The sequence below is a fragment of the Pan troglodytes genome, chromosome 1 (genome assembly GCF_028858775.2).
Source record: "Pan troglodytes isolate AG18354 chromosome 1, NHGRI_mPanTro3-v2.0_pri, whole genome shotgun sequence".
NCBI classification, from domain to species: domain Eukaryota; kingdom Metazoa; phylum Chordata; class Mammalia; order Primates; family Hominidae; genus Pan; species Pan troglodytes.
This window is the reverse complement of record NC_072398.2, coordinates 165,352,237-165,375,950: the sequence shown is the minus strand read 5'-3', so window position 1 is coordinate 165,375,950 and position 23,714 is coordinate 165,352,237. Positions and strand designations below refer to the sequence as shown.

At 37.2% G+C, this 23,714-nt stretch overlaps 1 protein-coding gene and 1 long non-coding RNA gene across 10 annotated transcripts in view; one reads left to right on the top strand and one right to left on the bottom strand.

Moving 5' to 3' along the window:
• The window catches only part of LEPR (leptin receptor), a 209,072-nt gene extending 199,924 nt beyond the window's left edge, over positions 1-9,148 (top strand). For 5 of the 8 annotated variants that reach the window (XM_001161937.6, XM_016920109.4, XM_009459920.5 and 2 more), the window contains one exon: positions 8,195-9,148. In XM_001161937.6, the coding sequence (XP_001161937.1) occupies positions 8,195-9,019 (825 nt within the window). In that variant the 3' untranslated portion in view covers positions 9,020-9,148. Of the gene's footprint in view, positions 1-5,159; positions 7,433-8,194 lie in introns of those variants that run through there. The other 3 variants (XM_001162088.7, XM_063800980.1, XM_024346386.3) reach the window with 2 other exon arrangements.
• LOC107966995 (uncharacterized) overlaps positions 467-23,714 on the bottom strand; it is a 71,175-nt gene continuing 47,927 nt past the window's right edge. The window contains exons 3-4 of one of the 2 annotated variants that reach the window (XR_001707092.3): positions 11,069-11,223; positions 467-3,612 (exon numbers count right to left, since the gene is read on the bottom strand). This is a non-coding gene — a long non-coding RNA (uncharacterized LOC107966995). Of the gene's footprint in view, positions 3,613-8,075; positions 8,440-11,068; positions 11,224-23,714 lie in introns of those variants that run through there. The other variant, XR_010153665.1, reaches the window with a different exon arrangement.

The following is a 23,714-nucleotide window of genomic DNA, read 5'->3' as shown; positions in this document are numbered from 1 at the left end:
GCAAAGAAAGCAGACCAGAGGAGCCTATTGTTTTTAAAAATAATTCAAATACAAATATAGTATTTTTTAAAGGAAGTAATAATTTCTATATCAAGTGTTTCCTTTAATTTGTTCTCCAAATTCAGATATTTTGAATATTGATTATTATGAAAGTGCTCTTAACCTGAAATTTCTAGACATCTAACATGATTTTCAAAATCTTCCCTAAAATTAATCTATTCCACTTTTGAAGCTGTCATTCTCCTTCCCCTTGGTTTATATTAAATCTAAATCCTGAACCCATAAATATGTTAATCAAATGTGTTTTTAAAAATCCAATATTTTGAATGTATTTCTAAAAGAAAAATAAAAAGAAAACATTTATTTAAAACCACTATATGCCAGACATTGCTAACAATAGGATAATACCATATGTGATTAAAAACAATTTTGCCAATATAATTTCCTGCCAGATCTTTTTTCTTTTGTATGTTCCACTTCCTTTTCTCTTTTAAAATTAGTTTTTCCAGATAATATAAAGATGAAAATATAGGACAATATGAAAACAGCTCTATATTAACATAACATTTTAAAACTTTCTGCATTTTCTTCATTTTTAAAATAAATAAAAACTACAGGTAAATTTTGTCCTGCTTGTTCCACTATTTCCGGTCCCTCCTTCTCTTCCTGGAGGAACCCATGATTTCAAGAATGTAGCCTGTGTTTGTCTAGTTTGTGCATTTATACTTTCCTACTTTCACATGTGTGTATCCATGACCAATGAAGAGTAATCCTTTGAAGTACTGAAAATGTAATGTACCTTTCATATTATTCCAAAAATATCTCTGAACATTGTGTTTTGAGCTCTCTCCAAGTTGATGTAGTTAATTTAGTTCACACATTTGGACTGGTCTGTAGTATTCCATTATACAAACATAGCACAATTCATTTATTCCTCTACTGGTGGATGTTTAAGGTGTTTGAACACTTTTTTATATTTATTACAAAAAGTGCTGCAGGAAGCATGGTTGTATATGTCTCTTTGTTCTCTCATGTATATGATATTTCTCAATATTTAAAATTTTTTGAAAAAATATATGTGAATGACTTAATAATGAAATGTTACAGTTAAATATTTGAGTTTGGAAGACCACTTCATGAAAAGGACAGTCCCCTTTTCCACCCCTCCGTACCCTTAGTCTTGCTCTCCAAATGCCTCTTTAGTTAACTGTCTGACTTTTGGTTTTTCTGGTATGTCACCTTTTTATTTCTAAAAACCATATGCTTATGCCACTATGAAATGTAGACGGTATCTATTGATTTCTGGCTACAACGAGGATTTACTCCCACACATTATTCCCTCCTTGTGTTTCTACCCATATTGTCTTGTCACTTTTTTCAATTCCTTAAGTAATCATTTCTCCAACCTCAGAAAAATCTACTTAAACTTCCATTTCTTGTTCTTTTAAACAGAAGACTATTTCTTGGAGCTCCCCTGCTATTTTTTTTTTTAAATAAAAACATTAGCACTCTTACGCTTCCCTCCATTTCTCCCTCTACTTTCCAATCTCTAAATCTAAGTTTATGTTTTTCCTTAAGTCAGGGTTGATATGATGTTCTGTGCTGTAATTTGTCTGTGGTTTATTTTTAAAAATAGAAAAACTAATAAACTGAATTTGCATTGTTATGATTATGTAAATATTGTGACTTACTGATCCAAGTATTTAATAATATGTGATTACACTTCTCAGTGGTTCCGATGTCAAAGGGGAATTTTTAAAAAAATATATTAGATATATTCCACCTGTTGATCAAAATTGTGCCGAATTTTAGTTAGCTTCATTTTTAGTTTTTATCTTTTTTCTTTTCCTTAAGTTTCTAATTGTCCCTTCCTTCCTCTTCCTCCCTCCATTCTTTCATCCATTCATCCCTCTCTCCCTCCCTCTCTGTCTTTCTTTTCATGCTGTCTTTCTTTCTCCTTCCCCTCCTCTTCCCTCCCTTCCCATTATATAATCTATGCTGTTATGTTACCTATTTTATCCACTACCCCATCTTTACTGGAGGCGTTGTTCTAGTGGACTCTCCAGGAACTCCTCTATCCTCCTACTTCAATCAGGACTAGGCTTTCTCTAAAATTACTATAAGCCATCACTCTAAACTTTCCCTTAACTGGTTTCTGGTTAGTACTGTTTCCTGGATTCCTTTTCTTCATCTTTCTTAACTACACCCTTAAGTAACCTCCTAAGAAGTATGCCATAAGTCTCCATCTCTCCATGCCTGAACTTCCTTTTATTCTGCCCTCCTTGATTGTTAGTTTGGTGGAGTATCAATTCTTAGAAAAAGCCTTTCCAAGAGAACATTGAGATAATTCCTGCCTTAACATATAGTACCCAGTGTTGCTTCCGAGCAGTCAGATACTATTGTGATTTTTACTCCTCACTGTTTACTTATAATTTCCTTTTTAAAAAAATATTCTCCTCGTTTTTGTTGTTTTGAATTTTCAGTGATGAATCTAGAGTGGTTCTTTTTTTATTTAATGTGGTTATTTTTTGAAGAGACTTTCAATTCCATGTCTCCTGTCAATTCTAAGAAATTATATTATTTCTTTGATAATTTCCTCTCCTCTTGTTTCTTTGTTTCTCTTTCTAGAGTCTGTATGTTGGATGATGGACCCTCTGCGTAGATCTTCCACATCTCTTACCTTTTATCTCATATTTTCGGTTTCTTTGTTTTGTGTGTGTGTGTGTATTACATTCTGAGACCTTGCCATACCCTCTTCTTCCAGTGCTTCTGTTGGATTTTTATATACTATTATTTTTGTAAATTTCCAAGTATTCTTTCTCAGAGTATTCTGTTCTGGTTTTATGCATATTTTCTTAAATGTTGCTAGAAATACCAATTCGAGGATTTTTGTTCTTTTATTTTAAAAATTCTTTTTTCTTCTATTCCCTGAATTCTGTGTTCCTTCTAGGTCATGTGTTCCTGTTGTTTATCTTGGCCTTTCTTTTATTATCTCAGACTTTCCTCCGAATATCTGGTAATCCTTTGTTTTCCTTTCATGTTTAGGAATGAAACAGTAGACAGGCTGACTGAGAGCCCAGTGTATATAGGCAGGGATTGTTGCCCTGGGTGAGTAGGCAGGGTTCTGGCCAGATGAGGAAAGATGTGCTCTCAGCTAGCAATATTCCATGGCTGCTGTCTTCCTCCCCAGACAATTCCTTAGTTGCTTTTGAGAACAAACCCTCAGTCTGGTTGTGAAGGGTAGTTCTTACACGAAGGCTCTTCCGTGTTCAGCAGAGGAGTAGAAGAGCCCTATTCCGTATACAGAACTTCCATTAGGCCCCAGTTTCCAGCCACAGTTCTCTTGTCTTCATGTGTTTTTACGTGCCATTTCTTCACGCACTGTCTCCGCTGTATACGGCAGGGCTAATTTTCTTTCTCCTCAGCTGCAGCTGGATATATTCTGGTCTTCAGCTTTCTTTGCTCACCTTCTTTGATCTATACTCTTCCAATTGTTTTCTATCTTTTAGAAATGAATGAAAATTACCCATTTCTCATTAGCCCTCTCAGATCATCTTCTTTGTGGTGGGTCTGTATTTGGCTCATTTACATACTGCCATTCCAACAGAATCTCTATAGAGACAAAAGAGAAACCTGTTCAGTCAGCCATCTTGAATCAGAATACCATTTCTGTTTATACCTTAAAAATCAGAATCTTAAACATAGATTGAATTTTTGTTGTAAGAAAATGTATTATGATAACTCATTAGCCTTGCTTTTCCTCCAATTCAAATTTTAGAGTGTAAAAGAACTATTACCTTTCTTACTTTGTTTTGCACCTTTTTACCTTAGCATTTCTGCCTAATTTGTTAAATTTCTTCTAAATCCAAATCACCTGGGTTTTTCCCTTAAAGATATTTTAAGCCTCTTTAATTCATTTTCAATTTGTTCCACTCCTTTTTATTCTTTAATTATTTTACAATATTTTTCTCATTCTCTGTTTTTTGTTTGTTTTTATCTAGCCATGCTCCTTTGTCTACATTTATGCCAGCTTTCACAAGAGTTTACTCCATTTAACAACTTCCTTTAGCAGGGCTAAAGCTAGAAACAAATAGATTTTTCCTTGGGATCTAAAAACTATCTTAGATTCCCCAGTCAGCCCTAGGCCTCCAAATAAAGCAGCTCAATAACCTGTGGCCTCCCAGAACACCATCCTCACAGATCTGAATCAGAAGCATCCCTAAAGTTGCTAGATGGCCTTCCAAATGTGTGGAAGAGCTGGTGCATTTTCGAGTTAGAAGTTCTGTTTAGAAGTAGCCATCTCCCCTATGCCCGGAAATGCACATTACTGGGCCTAGAAGTGTGTATTTCACTCCCCTAAAAATGTAACCTCAGTTTTGTTTATTTTCCTGTTCCTTATAGCCCTCAGGTTATGAGGAACCAGGAGAGAGTATAAATTAATCAGCTGAACTTTATCACAGCGAGTAGTAAAAGGGAAACAAAGAACATGTTCTTCTGCCTATTTGTGTTTGGGACAACCTTTCATCTTCCGTTGTGTTATAGAAAGATTATTGGACTAGAAAAAAAGAACTAAGTCAGGGTCCTCCCTCTACTCTAATTAGCCATGTAACCTTTAGCAAATAATCTTGGCAGCCTCAATTGCTTTGTCAGAAAAAAGGGAGACACTTGGACCATATGATTTCTGAGATCTTATTTCTAGATTTTAAAAACCCATGGTAATGAATGGTTCTGTGATTCTATTCTTTACCATTTTTAGCACTTCTTTCTCTTTATTTTTTTTTCTTTTCACTGCTCTCCTCTTTTATTCTTTCTTGTTCCAAACTATCCTATATTGCTGTTGGTTCTCCCTCTTTAAATTTTTCCAGCTCGTTGTTCTTCTCTCCTTTTACCTATTCTGTTATTTCCCTATAGTTTTTCCCTTCCTGGGGTAATTAAAGCTGTCCTTAGAGTGTGATATTAAAACATTCATTAAGAAAATGGGAGAAGCCACCTTAGTTCAAAATTTTGCCCTTTCCCAAAAGGATGCATTATTGTAACCTAACACAAAAATTTATAGTCCAGAACCCATGCTTGACAATGTTTTTTGAAATCTTTTATCTTTTTCTTTGTGAGTGATTTTTTATTTTGCTTTCTTATTTTGTTTTATTTTATCTAAACAGAGAACGGACATTCTTTGAAGTCTAATCATGATCACTACAGATGAACCCAATGTGCCAACTTCCCAACAGTCTATAGAGTATTAGAAGATTTTTACATTTTGAAGAAGGGGAGCAAATCTAAAAAAAATTCAGTTGAACTTCTGAGAGTTAACATATGGTGGATTATGTTGATTTAGAACTTAAAGTAGATGTGTAAATTTGGGTTCAAAATATAGATTTGAGTCCAGTTTGGATGTGTGATTAATTTTCAAATCATCTAAAGTTTAAAAGTAGTATTCATGATTTCTGGCTTTTGATTTGTCATATTCCTGGTCATAAAACATTAAGAAAGTTATGGCTGTTGCTGTCATTACATATCTATTAAATGTCATCAAATATGTAGTAGACAATGCTGTAATTAGGTGAACTCTAAAACTGCAACATCTGACAAATAGCTTTAAAAATACAATGATTATAAGTATGGAATCAGTGAAAATATTTAGTTTGTATTTTTATGTCCAAACTTTTCCATTTTAGATTCCTTTATAGACATGTCAGCCTAAAAATCAGCCTATTCGGGTGTTCTTTTGAATATCTCCTGGCATTTTTGTATCTAACTTTATTCAATCTGGGAATTTCAGTTTTCAATATCCTTGAAAATGGCTTAAGTGATAACTTCCATTTCAGTTAAAAGGAAGCCCGAAGTTGTGTTTGTGCTGGCCACAGGACAGTGGGAGTTACAGTTCATATCAGGATGACCCTACATACTCAGGTCAGATTGACGGGACCAGAAGGGAACATCGACTTCTAATCCAGCTTTCTTGTTTAATTATGACCCAAATCCAATTTACTTCCACTGAACCATCCAAGACCTCTGGCAGGCAGGGAAATGGGCAGTGATGCAAAAATGGGAGACTCTTTGGAGCTTTTATGAATAGTTCATGGTGAGGACAGAACTTTTCTACTTTCAAACAGACTGCTTGCTAGTTTTATGAATTCAGCACACGAATTATGCTGTGTTGCTCACATTCAAACCAAACCAAAGACTATGTTTAATGAACTCAGTATTCAAATTTATTATATATGCGTATATATGTATATATGGATCCCTTATATTTAGATTTTACTCGTAGTTTTATTTGAAAGTGGAAAAGAACTCTACAAAAACAGGAAGAATGTGTCTTTCTTCCCTTCTTGACTTCTAATAGGTGTCATTGAAATGTAAAATCTAAGTATGAAATTATGAAAGGACATTCTTTAATTACTGCCCACTGAACACATATTTAATATGTGCCCAGATTATTCTAAAATCTTAAAAAAAGATGCATATAGTGAAAATTTTTAAATGGATATACTTTTAATAAAGTTTTATAACTCACTGACAAAACATATTTCAATAGTATATGAGTATGAGATTTCTTATCAATTATGAGTGAAATATTCTATCTGAATGCATTTGAAGGCGTTTACAGTATTTGATTTCAACAGTTACTGATTATGACATTTTAGCATGAAATATATCAAACACATCATTTGAAGGACATATGTAATCTTGACTATGGTTATGGTTTTTTTTGTATGTATTCCTTGTTTTCATATTGATAGCATCTAATTCTTTTGACAATCAATATGTGGGTTCATTTAAATTTTAAGACAGTTCAGTGCATATATAGTAGAAGCCTTAAGAAAAAAGAAAATGAGCAAGCAAATATTTGAAGAAATGTATAAAACTATAGATTTCTTTCAGAAAAAAAAACAGGCATAGGAACAGTTTTCTCTTCATATATTATGATTGTGAATATAGGAAAGTTGTATTAATTCAGTATTTGTCATTATGCAGTATTTTAATACCTACATAAGTCTATTCCATTATTATATTTTGCGCTTGGTATATTTATTCCTTTATGCTTTTAATCACTAACATATTTTACTTAAGAGTATAAAACTATGCTAAATAAATTGTATTGTATATGGAATATGCTTGCCATTATGAAGAACAGCTGGGTATACCATTATTTCAAGCAATAAATCTGAATTCTATTAGTTTAAAAATTGTAAAATTCAAGTTAAATGACATGTATGATATATAAGCTGAACACATTTTCTATAGCCCTTAATTTAGTTGTGTTAATTTGTCAAGTGATGTATCAACAGCTTTTTTTATTTTGCATTTGTTTTTTCAATGTGTTTACATTGTATGAATTGAGCTTTTTGCCCACAGATTCTTGATTTATAGTTGCTTGGCAGGATTTTTCTTTGTGATATGATCACTTCTATAAAAAATATGATGTACATTTGTCTTGTGTATTTGTCTTCATTTCACATGTCCATAGTAAATATTTTTACGTGAAGTTATTTATAAGGAATAGTAATTTACCAGTTTGTGATCATCTCTTTCATCATCATTGTTCTCTACATACGATATTATTAGCTCTTGTTTTCAGATAGTCTCAAGCAGATTCTCAGTATACAGCAGATAAGTTTTTAATAGTCAACACAATTATTTTACTTTCATACCATATCTTATTTCACAACATAGTTATTTTAACTGTTTTTAGACAAGTTATTTTGGTCATTTCATTTCAATCCACTTTTTTCTATTTTGGGCTAAAATTTTTAGTTTATGGAAATGTAATTTGCTACAAAATATTAGGAAGAAAATATCTTCAGAAGATAGCGTTTTCCAATGACAGTAACCAATCTTTCCTGAGAGCTAAGCACTTGCAGACACTAATTTATTTCTAGCCACAATACCATGAAGCACATTTTTAGAGATGATGAAATTGAAAGGCAGAGAGGTTAGTGTACTTGTTCATGGTTGTAGAATTGGAAGAACTCAAGTCTAAGTCTGTCTTGTCCCACTTTCAAATGCTATCATCTTAAACGGGCTCTTCCTTACGCTTTTTGATATATGTATTTTAGTCAAAAACTAGTTAATTTGTGGTTGACTTATGTTCTTTATTATTAACTTAACACACTTCCATTTCTGCCAGTATGACATAATGAAGCAAAATTTTTTAACATAATTGAGCCTTAAAATGTGTCTTTTCTTTTAGCCAGAAACGTTTGAGCATCTTTTTATCAAGCATACAGCATCAGTGACATGTGGTCCTCTTCTTTTGGAGCCTGAAACAATTTCAGAAGATATCAGTGTTGATACATCATGGAAAAATAAAGATGAGATGGTGCCAACAACTGTGGTCTCTCTACTTTCAACAACAGATCTTGAAAAGGGTTCTGTTTGTATTAGTGACCAGTTCAACAGTGTTAACTTCTCTGAGGCTGAGGGTACCGAGGTAACCTATGAGGACGAAAGCCAGATACAACCCTTTGTTAAATATGCCACGCTGATCAGCAACTCTAAACCAAATGAAACTGGTGAAGAACAAGGGCTTATAAATAGTTCAGTCACCAAGTGCTTCTCTAGCAAAAATTCTCCATTGAAGGATTCTTTCTCTAATAGCTCATGGGAGATAGAGGCCCAGGCATTTTTTATATTATCAGATCAGCATCCCAACATAATTTCACCACACCTCACATTCTCAGAAGGATTGGATGAACTTTTGAAATTGGAGGGGAATTTCCCTGAAGAAAATAATGATGAGAAGTCTATCTATTATTTAGGGGTCACCTCAATCAAAAAGAGAGAGAGTGGTGTGCTTTTGACTGACAAGTCAAGGGTATCGTGCCCATTCCCAGCCCCCTGTTTATTCACGGACATCAGAGTTCTCCAAGACAGTTGCTCACACTTTGTAGAAAATAATTTCAACTTAGGAACTTCTAGTAAGAAGACTTTTGCATCTTACATGCCTCAATTCCAAACTTGTTCTACTCAGACTCATAAGATCATGGAAAACAAGATGTGTGACCTAACTGTGTAATTTCACTGAAGAAACCTTCAGATTTGTGTTATAATGGGTAATATAAAGTGTAATAGATTACTTTATAGTTGTGGGTGGGAGAGAGAAAAGAAACCAGAGTCAAATTTGAAAATAATTGTTCCAAATGAATGTTGTCTGTTTGTTCTCTCTTAGTAACATAGACAAAAAATTTGAGAAAGCCTTCATAAGCCTACCAATGTAGACACGCTCTTCTATTTTATTCCCAAGCTCTAGTGGGAAGGTTCCTTGTTTCCAGCTAGAAATAAGCCCAACAGACACCATCTTTTGTGAGATGTAATTGTTTTTTCAGAGGGCATGTTGTTTTACCTCAAGTTTTTGTTTTGTACCAACACACACACACACACACACACACACACATTCTTGACACATGTCCTTGTGTGTTTTGAGAGTATGTTATGTATTTATATTTTGTGCTATCAGACTGTAGGATTTGAAGTAGGACTTTCCTAAATGTTTAAGATAAACAGAATTCAGCCCTGGCCTAAGGGGTTATACTTGTGAAGACTAATGACCCAATTGTTATGTACCAAATCTAAGATATATACCATAGAATGAAATAACCTGCAAGAACGGTGATGCCCACAATCAGTATTTTGATGACAACACAAGCACTTTTGAAAACATAATGTCAGTTTTAATTCTTCTCTCTGAAAGATGTTGAAGTGGTCACTTTCTGATAAAGTTAGATTGCCAAATGTCACTGTATATCTCTCCGGAATAATTGTCTTCCCCCATCCCCACCTGGACATATGCTATTTTTTCCCCTCACTGAGCATTCTGTCTACATAAACCAACCACTGTGCAGTACTTTACATACCTTAACCCAGTTAATTATTGAAATAATTGTATGAGGCATCTGTTACTATGATACTCCTTAAAGATGAAGATAGTAAATAATTTGCCCACGGTTACAGTCAGTGGGTGATGGAATCAGAGTTCAGATTTAAATCCAGATTTTTTAATGCTAATGATTATGTTTTTAACCTATACCCTACATAGCCATCAATTTAAAAAAACTGACTTGTAATCAAAATTTATTAAGTAGAGGCTGGACACAGTGGTGCATGCCTGTAATCCCAGCACTTTGGGAGGCTGAGGCGGGTGGATCGCTTGAGCTCAGAAGTCTTGAAACTAGCCGGGGCAACATAGTGAGGCCTCGTCTCTACAAAAAACACAAAAATTAGCTGAGTGTGACAGAAAAAATAAAGATTATAAAATGTATTAAGTAGAAGTATAATGCTGGATGAGAAATTAAGTGAGAATTGCACAGATCTCATGTTTGCCTTTAACAACTTAAGATTAATACATAAGTTTATTATTTATTCAACTTTTGGTACGGTAAAAAAAATTCAAAGACAGCATATTGGGCAACAAACTAAATTAAGAAACCTGCACATTTGGATGTTCAGTGGCAAGAAGACCTTCAAGAATATCAGTATCATCAAAATAAGTACTTTAGTGTTCAAAAATATGCCTATGGGTTTTTAAAAATTATCAGAATTTCATATTTAGACTGAGACAAGAGACTCCCGATTTTACTGTTATCCTAAATAAATCTCTACATTCCATCTCTATTCCAGTTGTGGCTATGAAGTGAGCAGTTCTAAACAATGACAAAGATTCCAGACCCCACTTGATAGATATTTTTCACACTTTATAATCAATTTCCACTCGGGAATCAATAAAGCTATTCCATGTCATAAATATTTTTAAGATGTCTCAGGATCTCACATACTCAACTGATGACCCCCTTACAAGAAATAGGTAGAGGGCTGATAGCAACTCATTACTTGATGTGGTACGAGAGCCTTAGTTCTATGCAAAGATCAATGCAGAAGAGTTTTTTTCATGGATAATTTTACATGGCTTTATAGAGACACAGAAACAGATAAATTATTACATGTATAATAATTTTAGTAAAATTGACATTTTAAATACATGCTTATAGATTATTGGTATTTAATTGAAGGTACAGTACAGAAGAGATAGAAAAATAAATTTTGCCCCACTCTGTAATTGAAGACTGACCTCTGAGCATGTCCGCTGAGACACAGTATTCTCCTGTGATCTGGGACCCAGAATAACAGGAAAGAGAAACTGATAGATGTTTTCATCAGCCCAAGGATGTATGTATCTTACTTGAGTGAATTCAACAGTCCCAGGACCACTGTAGTGCTGTAGGTCTGTGTAAAGAAATGTAGTGACAGCACATTAACCTGAGATCATTGATACCATCTTGGTTCAGCCTCAGTTCCCCAGATAAGTGAACAAATGAACAAAAATGCACTTCAGAAATATTGAAATTCCAAGGCACTTTTTCATGGACAGTGCTGAATAAGTATAGTTTGGCCTATTGGTATGTATAGACTTAGATCATATTTATTGTCAATGGGCTTGAATTCTGATTTCCACTTTTGAAAGTTTATTTCACTATGTATCATTACATTTTATTGGGACCTTGTGAAAACTACCTGCCATGAAATACTGGATTTTCACACAATTTAGAGAAAATTTAGAATGTTTTATGCCTCAGAATGGTCAGGAACTTCCCATTTCTTCCCACAGCTTCTATAAAAAAATTTAAAAGGAAGGAGGAGCTGAAATAGGGGCTATGGTCTTCTAAACTTATAAATCTGGAATTTTTAATATTTCATTTTAAGGCCTTAAACCGAAACACAAGCTACTAATCAGTCTTTCTAAATCTGACCTTCATTGAAAGCAACTCAGAAATTAATAATTTGTGCTGTGGCTTCAAGTTTAAATAGATTGTTTGAAGAGAAATCATATGTCAGGGTTTGCAGGATTACAGGTTTTCTAACTTAAACCCCCAAGAACAATGAAAAAGTTGAAGTACATGTCACTATGAATAGGCACCTTCTGTTGGATCTCTGTGTCCATTTAGAGATGAGCTACAAGTTGACAAGAAAAATAGGAGCAGGTTTTTTTTTCTTTTTAAACCTAGTCACCAAATGGTAAAAGGACTTGGATGAAATTCCAATACCAGTGTGAGATTCTGGATTTAGAATAAGGTTTTATAACCTTAGGCATGTCATTCTTCTACTTCTCATTTTTCCCTAATAAAACTTATTCTCTCTTCCATAATATCATATATATGGTCACATTACTTCAGGAATATTTATATTACCTCCTCCAAAGCTGAAAGAAAATAAACTTTAGGCTGTAAGAGTTGAGAATTATGCAAACAGGGCTCACAGGCGGAGTTGGACAATATGCTGATGGATTAAGACATACTGCAACCACAAAGTTCCATCTCACTTAGATGTGGATGAAAAAAGATCTCTTTCTAAATTATTTTCTGTGACCTTAAAAGAAATTTGTTTCACTTTTCATCTTTCAAGTGTCATCTTGATAGTTACCTTAACAAACCTTTCTCAGCTATTTATTATTGAGAAAGCCCATTCTTAAATTTTAAGTCACAAAATTATAGTTGTCCACTCTACCATGACTGAAAGAAGCAGCATTCAAGAAAAAATTTAAACATAGTTACCAAGAAATGTGAAGAAGTATTTATAAAAGGAAGCTACATAAGTAGGTAATTTTACTCTTTCTTAACCAGTTTAAAACAGTAAAGCACACCTGCATCTAATCACAATGTTAGGCGAACAACTTAAAACATGATCAGCCTGTATGAGAACTGGGATATTGTTACATATTCAGCCTGTATGAGAACTGGGATATTGTTGTTACATGTATTTGTATAAACATTAGGAAATGATTTCCATGGCTTTTTTTTTTTTTTTTAGGGAGTCTTGCTCTGTTTCCCAGCTGGAGTGCAGTGATGTGATCTCGGCTCACTGCAACCCCTGCTTCCCAGGTTCAAGCGATTCTCCTGCCTCAGCCTCCCCAGTAGCTGGGATTACGGGCGCACCACCATGCCCAGCTTTTATTTATTTATTTATTTATTTTGGATTTTTAGTAGAGATGGGGTTTTGCCCTGTTGGCCAGGCTGGTCTTGAACTCCTGACCTCAAGTGATCTGCCCTCATTGGCCTCCCAAAGTTCTGGGATTACAGGTGTGAGAGCTGCCGCGCCTAGCCCTTCATGAGGTTTTATAGTGAATGAATTATTTTTCTATAAAGTTTATCAATATTTATTTTGGAAAGCTGCTGAAAATGTCTTTCAAAATTAATTATGCTGAAGATGTATGGCATTAAATTCAATTTTATGAGGCTTTCTGACATATTTACTAAAAAAACCTGGAACTGAGAATGAATTTGGAAGACATTTAATTTTGTAGTGAGATATCTATATTGTAGATATTGTACTTTTAAAACCTGTCATTAAGTGTTTGGCATGTGGTTAATACTTTCTCTTTAGTCACAACTGGTATTTTAATAAATGTTATAAACGTAAGTGCCAAGATATGCATCACTAACTGTTCTATGAAATTTGTCTACTTCTCCTTTATGTTCCCAAAGTCACAGAGAAAGCAGTGTACTTTATGACAGTATATTTATCTTTTTATCATTATGAATTATAAGCAGTGTTAATTTTGAGAAATAAAAGTCCAAAAAGAATTATTATGAGTTTAAGTTACTTTAGGATTATATCTGTTGTATGGTAAATAAAATAATGATATTATTTCAGCTAACATTTGAAAATATAAAGAAGTAATCCTTGTGGTTTATACAAACAGTTAATACAAAATGTTTATCCATTGTTAGCCTGTCGTTGTGTCTTCAAAATTCTGAAAGACATATGCTTAGCATTTGTAAGGGGTTTGAAAATATTTTAGTTCCCAGGACCTACCTTTACTGTTACTCTCTTTGGTAATGTCTCAATAGATCATCCCACACCAGATTCTTGCTGGCATTATAGCCACTTGTGATGAAAGATTACTCATTTTAATCATCAAGAAAGACACTCATTTCAATCTTTAAGAGCTCTTTAGTTTGAGTCTTTAGGTCTTGTAGTTTGAGTCTTTAGTTCTCTAAGAAATCTTGATTTATAGTGATTTATGAACATATGTTTTATCACTTAGGCTTTCTAGCAATTTGAGTTTTGTCACTACTTGAGCTTGTATTCAGACATATATCTCTTTTTCTTGCTTTTTAATCTTAAAGTGTAATTAAAACAAATGCACACAGAAAACCTTTCGAATAGTACTGAGAAATATAAAATAAAAAGTGATGGTCTCTTTCCACTCCCAATCTTCAGTTCCTATTCCCTAAAATAACCCTGTTATTATTTTACCATTTTAAAAGCATGTACACAGTTAGGATATTATTCTGCTTAATATTATGAAATTACCCTTTTCCTGTATCTTAGCGATATTTCTATATAAATTCAAACATAGCTACTTCATTAATTTTAATAGTTGCATAGTATTCCATTTTGTCAAAATACAATAATTTAACAGTTCACAATTGGTGAATATTTAGAAACTCTCCAATCTTTTTTACTATTATGAGCAATACTGAAGTGATCATTCTTATACGTAATTATGTCTTGTCATGCTTTTGTAAAACTACTTGTCAGGAATTTTGGTTGCAAATGTGGTAAACGAACTCAAATTGGCTTCAGTATCATTTTGGTATTTTAATTTTAACTTGATGAATGAAATGGAGCGTATTTTCATATGTTTATAAGCATCTGTTTTCCTCTACTTTTTATATTCCATGTTATTTTCTTTTGCCTATTTTTCTATTAGAATTTTTGATTTCTCATCATTCATTTTACATTTGTGTTCTTAAGTTTTTCTTGAGATATGTACTGTAAAATGCACAAGCCTTTGGTATATAGTTTAATGAATTTTTACACATTTCCTCCTGAGTATATACCTAGGAGTAATATTGCTGGGTCATAGGTTAGGATTTTGTTTTGCTTTAACAGATACGTCCAAGTAATGGTTGAATGAATTTACGCTGCCATCAGCAATATAGGACAGTTCCAGTTGCTCCATATATCATATCATGATCAACATTGATATTGTCAACCTTTAAAATTTTAGCCATTCTGATGGTTGCATAATGCTTACTTGTGCTTTTAACTTGCATTTCTCTAATATGTAATAATTTTGCGTAACATTTAATTAATTCCTCTCCTGCCATTTTTGGCTACTTTTGTCATATATCTTATTTCTGTATATTTTATAAACATCAGAAGCATTATTATATTGTAGCTTTATATAATCAACAGTCTTTCAAATTTGATCCTTGCAGTGTTTCATGCACATCCGTGTGAAGAGACCACCAAACAGGCTTTGTGTGAGCAACAAGGCTGTTTATTTCACCTGGGTGCAGGCGGGCTGAGTCTGAAAAGAGAGTCAGCGAAGGGAGATAAGGGTGGGGCCATTTTCTAGGATTTGGGTAGGTAAAGGAAAATTACAGTCAAAGGGGGTTGTTCTCTGGTGGGCAGGGGCGGGGGTCACAAGGTGCTCAGCTGGGGAGCTTCTGAGCCAGGAGAAGGAAATTCACAGGGTTAATCACTCAGTTAACGTGGGGCAGGAACAAATCACAATGGTGGAATATCATCAGTTAAGGCGGGGCAGGACCTTTTCACTTCTTTTGTGATTCTTCAGTTACTTCAGGCCATCTGGGCATATACGTGCAAGTCACAGGGGATGCGATGGCTTGGCTTGGGCTCAGAAGCCTGACATTCCTGCCTTCTTATATTAATAAGAAAAGTAAAACAAAATAGTGTTGAAGTGTTGGGGTGGCAAAAATTTTTGGGGGGTGGTATGGAGAGAGAATGGGCGATGTTTCTCAGGGCTGCTTCAAGCGGGATTAGGGGCGGCGTGGGAACCTAGAGTGGGAGAGATTAAGCTGAAGGGAGGTCTTGTGGTAAGGGGTGATATTGTGGGGATGTTAGAAGAAACATTTGTCGTATAGAATGATTGGTGATGGCCTGGATACCGTTTTGGATGAATTGAGAAACTAAATGGAATAACAGAAGGAGAAAAACAGGTATAAAAGGTCTAAGAATTGGGACGACTCAGGATATCTGATTAGAGAGTGCCTAAGGAGATTCAGCATAGTCCTGCCAGCAAAGATTATTTATTTACTTCAAGAGTTTAGAGTGGCAGTTTGGGGATAGCACCAGGAGATATCAGCTGTGATGGCTTGGAGAAACAGTGTAAACCGGCAGTGTAAACAAGAGCAGGGCATGTATGAGTAGTTGAGAATGGTGAATAGGAGTATGACTAACAGATGAGGATGAAATTTGGGCTTGATTGAAGTAATGGGGGCTGTCTGTGAAGCCTTGCGGCAGTACAGCCCAGGTAATTTGCTGAGCCTAATGGGTGTCAGGGTCAGTCTAAGTGAAGGCAAAGAGAGGCTGGGATGAAGGGTGCAAAGGAATAGTAAAGAAAGCATGTTCAAGATCGAGAACAGAATAATGGGTAGTAGAGGGAGGTATTGAGGATAGGAGAGTATATGGGTTTGGCACCATGGGGTGGATAGGCAAAACAATTTGGTTGATAAGGCGCAGATCCTGAACTAACTTGTAAGCCTTGTCTGGTTTTAGGACAGGTAAAATGGGGGAATTGTAAGGAGAGTTTATAGGCTTTAAAAGGCCATGCTGTAGCAGGCAAGTGATAACAGGCTTTAATCTTTTTAAAGCGTGCTGCGGGATGGAATATTGGCATTGAGTGGGGTAAGGGTGATTAGGTTTTAATGAGATGGTAAGGGGTGCATGATCGGTCGCCAAGGAGGGAGTAGAGGTATCTTATACTTGTGGGTTAAGGTGGGGGGATACAAGAGGAGGACGCAAAGGAGGCTTTGGATTGGGAAGAAGGGCGGCAATGAGATGCAGCTGTAGTGCAGGAATAGTTAGGGAAGCAGATAATTTAGTTAAAGTGTCTCAGCCTAATAAGGGAACTGGGCAGGAGAGGATAACTAAAAAGGAGTGCTTAAAAGAGTATTTTCTAAGTTGGCACCAGAGCTGGGGAGTTTTAAGAGGTTTAGAAGCCTGGCCGTCAATACCCACAACAGTTATGGAGGCAAGGGAAACAGGCCCTTGAAAAGAAGGTAATGTGGAGTGGGTAGCCTCCGTATTGATTAAGAAGGGGACGGGCTTACCTTCCACTGTGAGAGTTACCAGAAGCTCGGCCTCCGTGATGGTCTAGGGGGCTTCCGAGGCGATTGGGCAGTGTCAGTCTTCAGCCGCTAAGCCGAGAAGATCTGGGAAGGAGTCACTCAGAGAGCCTTGGGCCAGAGGTCCAGGGGCTCTGGGAGTGGCTGCCAGGTGAGTTGAACAGTCCGATTTTCAGTGGGGTCCTACACAGATGGGACGCGGCTTAGGAGGAATCCTGGGCTGTGGGCATTCCTTGGCCCAGTGGCCAGATTTCCGGCACATGTAGCAAGCTCCTATGGGAGGAGGTTTTGGAGGAAAGCCTGGCTGCTGTGGTTCAGGCGTTTGGAAGTTCTTGTGTGCTGGAGATGTGGCTGGGGTTTGTCTCACAGTGGAGGCAAGGAATTGCAACGTTTTTCTATTATTGCACACCTTGAAGGCGAGGTTAATTAAATCCTGTTGTGGGGTTTGAGGGCCGGAATTTAATTTTTGGAGTTTTATTTAATGTCGGGAGCAGATTGGGTAATAAAATGTATTTTGAGAATAAGACGGCCTTTTGACCTTTTAGGGTCTAGGGCTGTAAAGTGTCTCAGGGTTGCTGCCAAACAAGTTATGAACTGGGCTGGATTTTTATACTTGATGAAAAAGAGCCTAAACACTATCTGATTTGGGATAAAGAAAAAGGAGCATTAACCTTGACTATGCCTTTAGCTCCAGCCACCTTTTTAAGAGTAAATTGCTGGGCAGGAGTGGGAAGGCTAGTCACGGAACGAAACTGTAAGCCAGACCAGGTGTGAGGAGGGGAGGTGATAAAAAGATTATAGGGTGGAGGAGCAGAAGCTGAGGAAGAATTGGGACCTAGCTTGGCCTGGCGAGGAGCCTGGCGAGGAGCCTGGGGAGGAAGGGAGAGGTCAGATGGGTCTGTAGAAAAGGAAGATTAGAAAGACTCAGTGATGCTTGGGGTTGGTACTGAGGGGACAGGCGGGAGGGAAAGAAGGAAGATTTGGGACGAGTTGCACTGGGCACAGAGACTAGGAAGGGACTGATGTGTAAAAGAATGCCTGGACATCAGGCACCTCAGACCGTTTGCCTATTTTACGACAAGAATTATTTAGATCTTGCAGGATGGAAAAATTCAAAGTGCCATTTTCTGGCTATTTGGAACTACTGTCGAGTTTGTATTGGGGTCAAGCGACATTGCAGAAGAAAATAAGGCATTTAGGTTTTAGGTCAGGTGTGAGTTGAAGAGGTTTTAAGTTTTTGAGAACACAGGCCAAGGGAGTAGAAGGAGGAATGGAGGGTGGAAGGTTGCCTATAGTGAAGGAAGCAAGCAAGCCTAGAGAAAAGAGAGAGTAGAGAAACGGAGGAAAGGGGTTCAGGGGTTCTTACCTTCCAGAAAAGTGGGAAAAGGGGTTGGGGCGCAGAGGTAAGAGGTCGGGGCATGGAAATAAGGGATGGGGTGCAGAAATAAGGGGTTGGGGTATGGAAATAAGGGGTAGGGGCATGGAAATAAGGGGTCAGGGCACGGAAATAAGGGGTTGCGGCAAGGAAGTAAGGGATTGGGGTATAGAGATATAAGAGGTTGGGGCATGGAAATAAGGGATTGGGGTGCAGAGATACGAGGTTGGGGTACTTGCCCCTCCTCTAGAAAAGCGAGACTTGCCGCTAAGAGTGAAGGAGAAGGGGTTGAGGGGTACTTGCCCCTCCCCCAGAAAAGCGGGACTTGCCGCTAAGGGTGAAGGAGAAAGGGTTGAGGGGTACTTGCCCCTGCCCCAGGAAAGCAGAACTTGCCGCTAAGGGTGAAGGAGAAGGGGTTGAGGGGTACTTGCCCCTCCCCCAAAAAAGGAGAGAAGGGGTAGAGACAAGGAGAGAAGGGGTTGGGGTACTTGCCCCTTCCCCAGAAAAGCAGAGAAGGGGTAGAGACAAGGAGAGAAGGGGTTGGGGTACTTGCCCCTTCCCCAGAAAAGCAGAGAAGGGGTAGAGACAAGGAGAGAAGGGGTTGGGGTACTTGCACCTTCCCCAGAAAAGCGGGACTTGCCGCTAAGGGTGAAGGACCAAGGCAGGCGTCCCTGCATGTTCTGACACCTTTGAAACGTGGGTGAATAATCAGAGAGGCGTCCCTGCAATGATTAAACACCAAGGGAAGGCTGCCTTCCCAGTCCGTGACCGGCGCCGGAGTTTTGGGTCCACGGATAAAACGTATCTCCTTTGTCTCTACTGGAAAATGAAAGGAATTGAAATTAAGAGAAGGGAAAGATTGAAGTGTGGCGCCAAGATTGAGAGGAGAAAGAGGTTGAGGGATAGTGAGGGAGGTTGGAGAAGAGAGTAAAAAGAGGTCGCTTACCGTATTTGAAATTGGTGAGATGTTTCTTGGGCTGGTCGGTCTGAGAACCTGAGGTCGTAGGTGGATCTTTCTCATGGAGCAAAGAGCAGGAGGACAGGGGATTGATCTCCCAAGGGAGGTCCCCCAATCCGAGTCACGGCACCAAATTTCATGCACGTCCATGTGAAGAGGCCACCAAACAGGCTTTCTGTGAGCAACATGGCTGTTTATTTCACCTGGGTGCAGGCGGGCTGAGTCTGAAAAGAGAGTCAGCGAAGGGAGATACGGGTGGGGCCATTTTCTAGGATTTGGGTAGGTAAAGGAAAATTACAGTCAAAGGGGGTTGTTCTCTGGTGGGCAGGGGCGGGGGTCACAAGGTCCTCAGTTGGGGAGCTTCTGAGCCAGGAGAAGGAAATTCACAGGGTTAATCACTCAGTTAAGGTGGGGCAAGAACAAATCACAATGGTGGAATGTCATCAGTTAAGGCGGGGCAGGACCTTTTCACTTCTTTTGTGATTCTTCAGTTACTTCAGGCCATCTGGGCATATATGTGCAAGTCACAGGGGATGCGATGGCTTGGCTTGGGCTCAGAGGCCTGACATAGTGCTGTTTGTTTCTTCTTGCATCTCTGTTTTTCCTGCTTGGATAATATTTTTTCATCCTAAAGAACTTCTTTCAGTATTTCTTGTACTGTAAATCAACAGTGACAAATTCTTTCAGACTTTGGGATCATAATTTCACCTTCGTTTTCTTACAGATGTATTTACTGACTATAGAATTCGAAGTTGACAGTTATTTTTCTTCATTGTAAGTTGCCATTTTATTGCCTTCTGGCTTCTATTATTACTGTTGAAAAGTTAGCCATTGTTTTGTTTCCCTTAAGGTAATATGTCTTTTATTGTGTATTTTTGTTGGCATTTAAGACTTTTCTCCTTATCTTTGCTTTCAGCAGTTTGACTATTATATGCCTAGGTGTGGTTTTCTTTTTACTTATCATGATTCATACTCCTTGAGAGTCTTCTATCTGTGGATTGAGAATTTTCATTAGATTTGGAAAATTCTCAGCCATTATTTCTTCATCAATTTTGTCTCATTTTATTTATCCTCTCTTTCTGGAACTATCAGTTTCATACATGGTAAGTATTTTGGCCTAGGTCCACATGTCTCTTTTTCCTACAGTTTTTTGTCTCAATACTTCATTTTGATTTTTTTTTCTTTTTCTTTTAACTTTTATTTTAAGTTCAGGGGTGCATGTGCAGGATGTGCAGGTTTGTTACATAAGTAAATGTGCGGTTTGATGTGTGGTTTGATGTACAGATTATTTCACCAGCCAGGTATTAGGCCTAGTGATATGGTTAGGCCTTCTGTCCCAAATCTCATCTTGAATTGTAATCTCCATAATCCCCACATGTCCAGAGAGAGACCTGGTAGGACGTGATTGGATCATGGGGGCGGTTTCCCTCATGCTGTTCCTGTGATAGTGAATGAGTTCTCCTGAGATCTGATAGTTTTATAAGGAGATCTTTCCCCTTCACTCCTCATTCTTTTCTCTCCTGCCACCACGTGAGAAGTTCCAAGCTTGCTTCCTCTTCACCTTCCATTGTAAGTTTCCTGAGGCCTCCCAACCTATGCGGAACTGTGAGTCAATTAAACCTCTTTTATAAATTTTCCAGTCTCAGGCATTTCTTTATAGCAGTGTGAGAATGGACTAATATACTTACTATCCATTAGTCATTTTTTCCTGATCCTCTTTCTCCTCCCATCATCTGCCCTCTGGTAGTCTCCAGTGTGTGTTGTTCCTCTCTATGTGTCCACGTGTTCTCATCATTTAGCTCCTACTTATAAGTGAAAACATGTGGTGTTTGATTTTCTGTCCCCCTGTTAGTTTGCTAAGGATAATGGCCTCCAGCTCTATCCATGTCTCTGCAAAGGACTGGACTTCATTCTTTTTTATGGCTGCATAGTATTCCATGGTGTATATGTACCACATTTTCTTTATACAGTCTATCATTGGTGGACTTTTATGTTGATTCCATGTCTTTGCTTTTGTGAACTGTGTTGCAATGAACATACGTGTGCATCTGTCTTTAAAATAGAATGATTTATATTCCTTTGGGTATATACCCAGTAATAGAATTGCTGGGTCTAATGGTATTTCTGGTTCTAGGTCTTTGAGGCATTGCCATATTGTCTTCAACAATGATTGAACTAATTTATACTCCTTCCAGCAGAATTTGATTCTGGGAAGACAATCTTTTATTCCACTCACATAAAATGTCACATTTATCACTTACTAATTCACAAGTACGTTTGTGTTTATTTCTGGACTTTTTATTCTTTTTCATTGACTGTTCAATCTATTTTTTTCTCTAGTACTAAATTTATAATTACCACAGCTACTCAATAAATTTAATACCTGGAGAGCGAGATTCTCCACCTTTCTTATTATACCGAATTGATGTTCTTTCCAGAGTAGTTTTAGCTGAATTAAGTTTTTATAATAAAAAATTCTGTTGATATTTTAATTGGAGTTAAAAGGGTTGAAAATATCATCACTACAATATTTAGTAGCCCAAGATTATATGTCAATTATAAAACAAATTTGTCATGAAAATATTACTTCTTTTTAAATAATAATCAAGACAAATAATTCATATAATATCTGTAATACTGAATTCTTCCCAGAATCATTCTTTCTTTGATATGAAACATTAGAAATTTGGTAAGTGCTTGTCTTAGTCAGTTCAGGCTGCTGTAACAAAGTGCCACAGACTGGGTGGGTTATAAATAATAGACATTTATTTCTTATGGCTCTGGATGCTCTGGTGAAGGCCCTCTTCCAGGTTGCAGACTGCCATTTTATCACGGTATCCTCACATGGCAGAAAGAGAGCTACCAAGTTCCCTGGGGTCTCTTTTATAAGGACTCTAATCCCATTCATGAGGACTCTATCCTCATGATCTAATTACTTCCCAAAGGCCCCACCTCCTGATGTCATTACAAGGTGGTTAAGATTTCAGCATATGAATTTTGGAGGGACACAAGCATTCAGTGCATTGCAGTGCTCTAAGCTTTATGATTTAAATGTGGGGCTATAAATAGGGTGGTTATCCATCCTACTGTGTCTGACAAAGTCTTTATTTATGTATATATAATGACCCCTTTCACTCTGGAGGGGTGGCAAAACACCACCATCTTCAAGGTCCCAGCTGGGCCTGAGAATTAAATTGACATAAGATGGGTTAACAGGAGTAAAATGAAGACCCAAAGAAATAGAATCAGTTACTTATGTACCAAATTAGACAAAGAATTGTAAGTTAAGAAATGTGATAAGGCAAAGGGGGTTGGGCCAGGGTAGTTAATTGGGTAGAGAAGTGACCAGAAAGATAACAGTTAGTTTAACAAAGTCTTCCTCCTGCTCTAGCCATGTAAGACGTGACTGCTTCCCCTTCCCCTTCCACCATGATTTGCAAGTTTCCTAAGGCCTCCCCAGAAGCTGTCATGCTTCCTGTACAGCCTTGTGAAACCATGAGCCAATTAAGCCTCTTTTCTTTATAAATTACCCAGTCTCAGGTATGTCTTTTTAGCAGTGCAAGGATGTACTAATACATAGGGCTTATTGCTTAGTTCAGTCATTGCTCTGGACTGAGTTGAAAAAATGAAAGGAAAAGAAGAACTGTCCTGAGAATTCCTACCCTCAGATTTGTGAACACTCAAATTTCTATCCTCAGATTTTCATACTCATTAATTTTGGGCCAAAATTCATACTACCTATGTGGTCTAGAAAAACAACAAGGAACATATTTAGTTTTAAGAGTCCTGTATTGCTTGAGCATCTAAGATACATCGTAGAAGCAAATGCAAATAGCTTCTGGGAAAATCCACATTCAACCAAGACCCTGGGAGACTTCAAAATTCCAAGGAATATAAGGTCATTAACAACATTACTTACACAGGGACATGATCCCTTGACTGACAGTCAGCAGGAACAATGGATGACAGTATCAGAACCACAGAGACTGGAAAACTTGGTCAAATTGCTAAGGAAGGCAGAGGAGAAAAGGGGAAAAGGTTTGGTTCAAGAAGGCAGTACTGAACTTCAGCAGTCCTGTAACTTCCCACTCCAAAACTCCTAACAGAGGACATCCTCCTTTTTTCTTGTGGTTTAAACCAGTTTGATTGGATTTTATACTGATAGCTAGCAATATCTCAACAGAGAGGGAGAAAAAGGAATTGAATTGAGGTGAAGGCTGGCAAGATGGCTGAATAGGAATAGCTCTGATCTTCAGCTCCCATCAAGAACAATGCAGAAGGTGGGTGA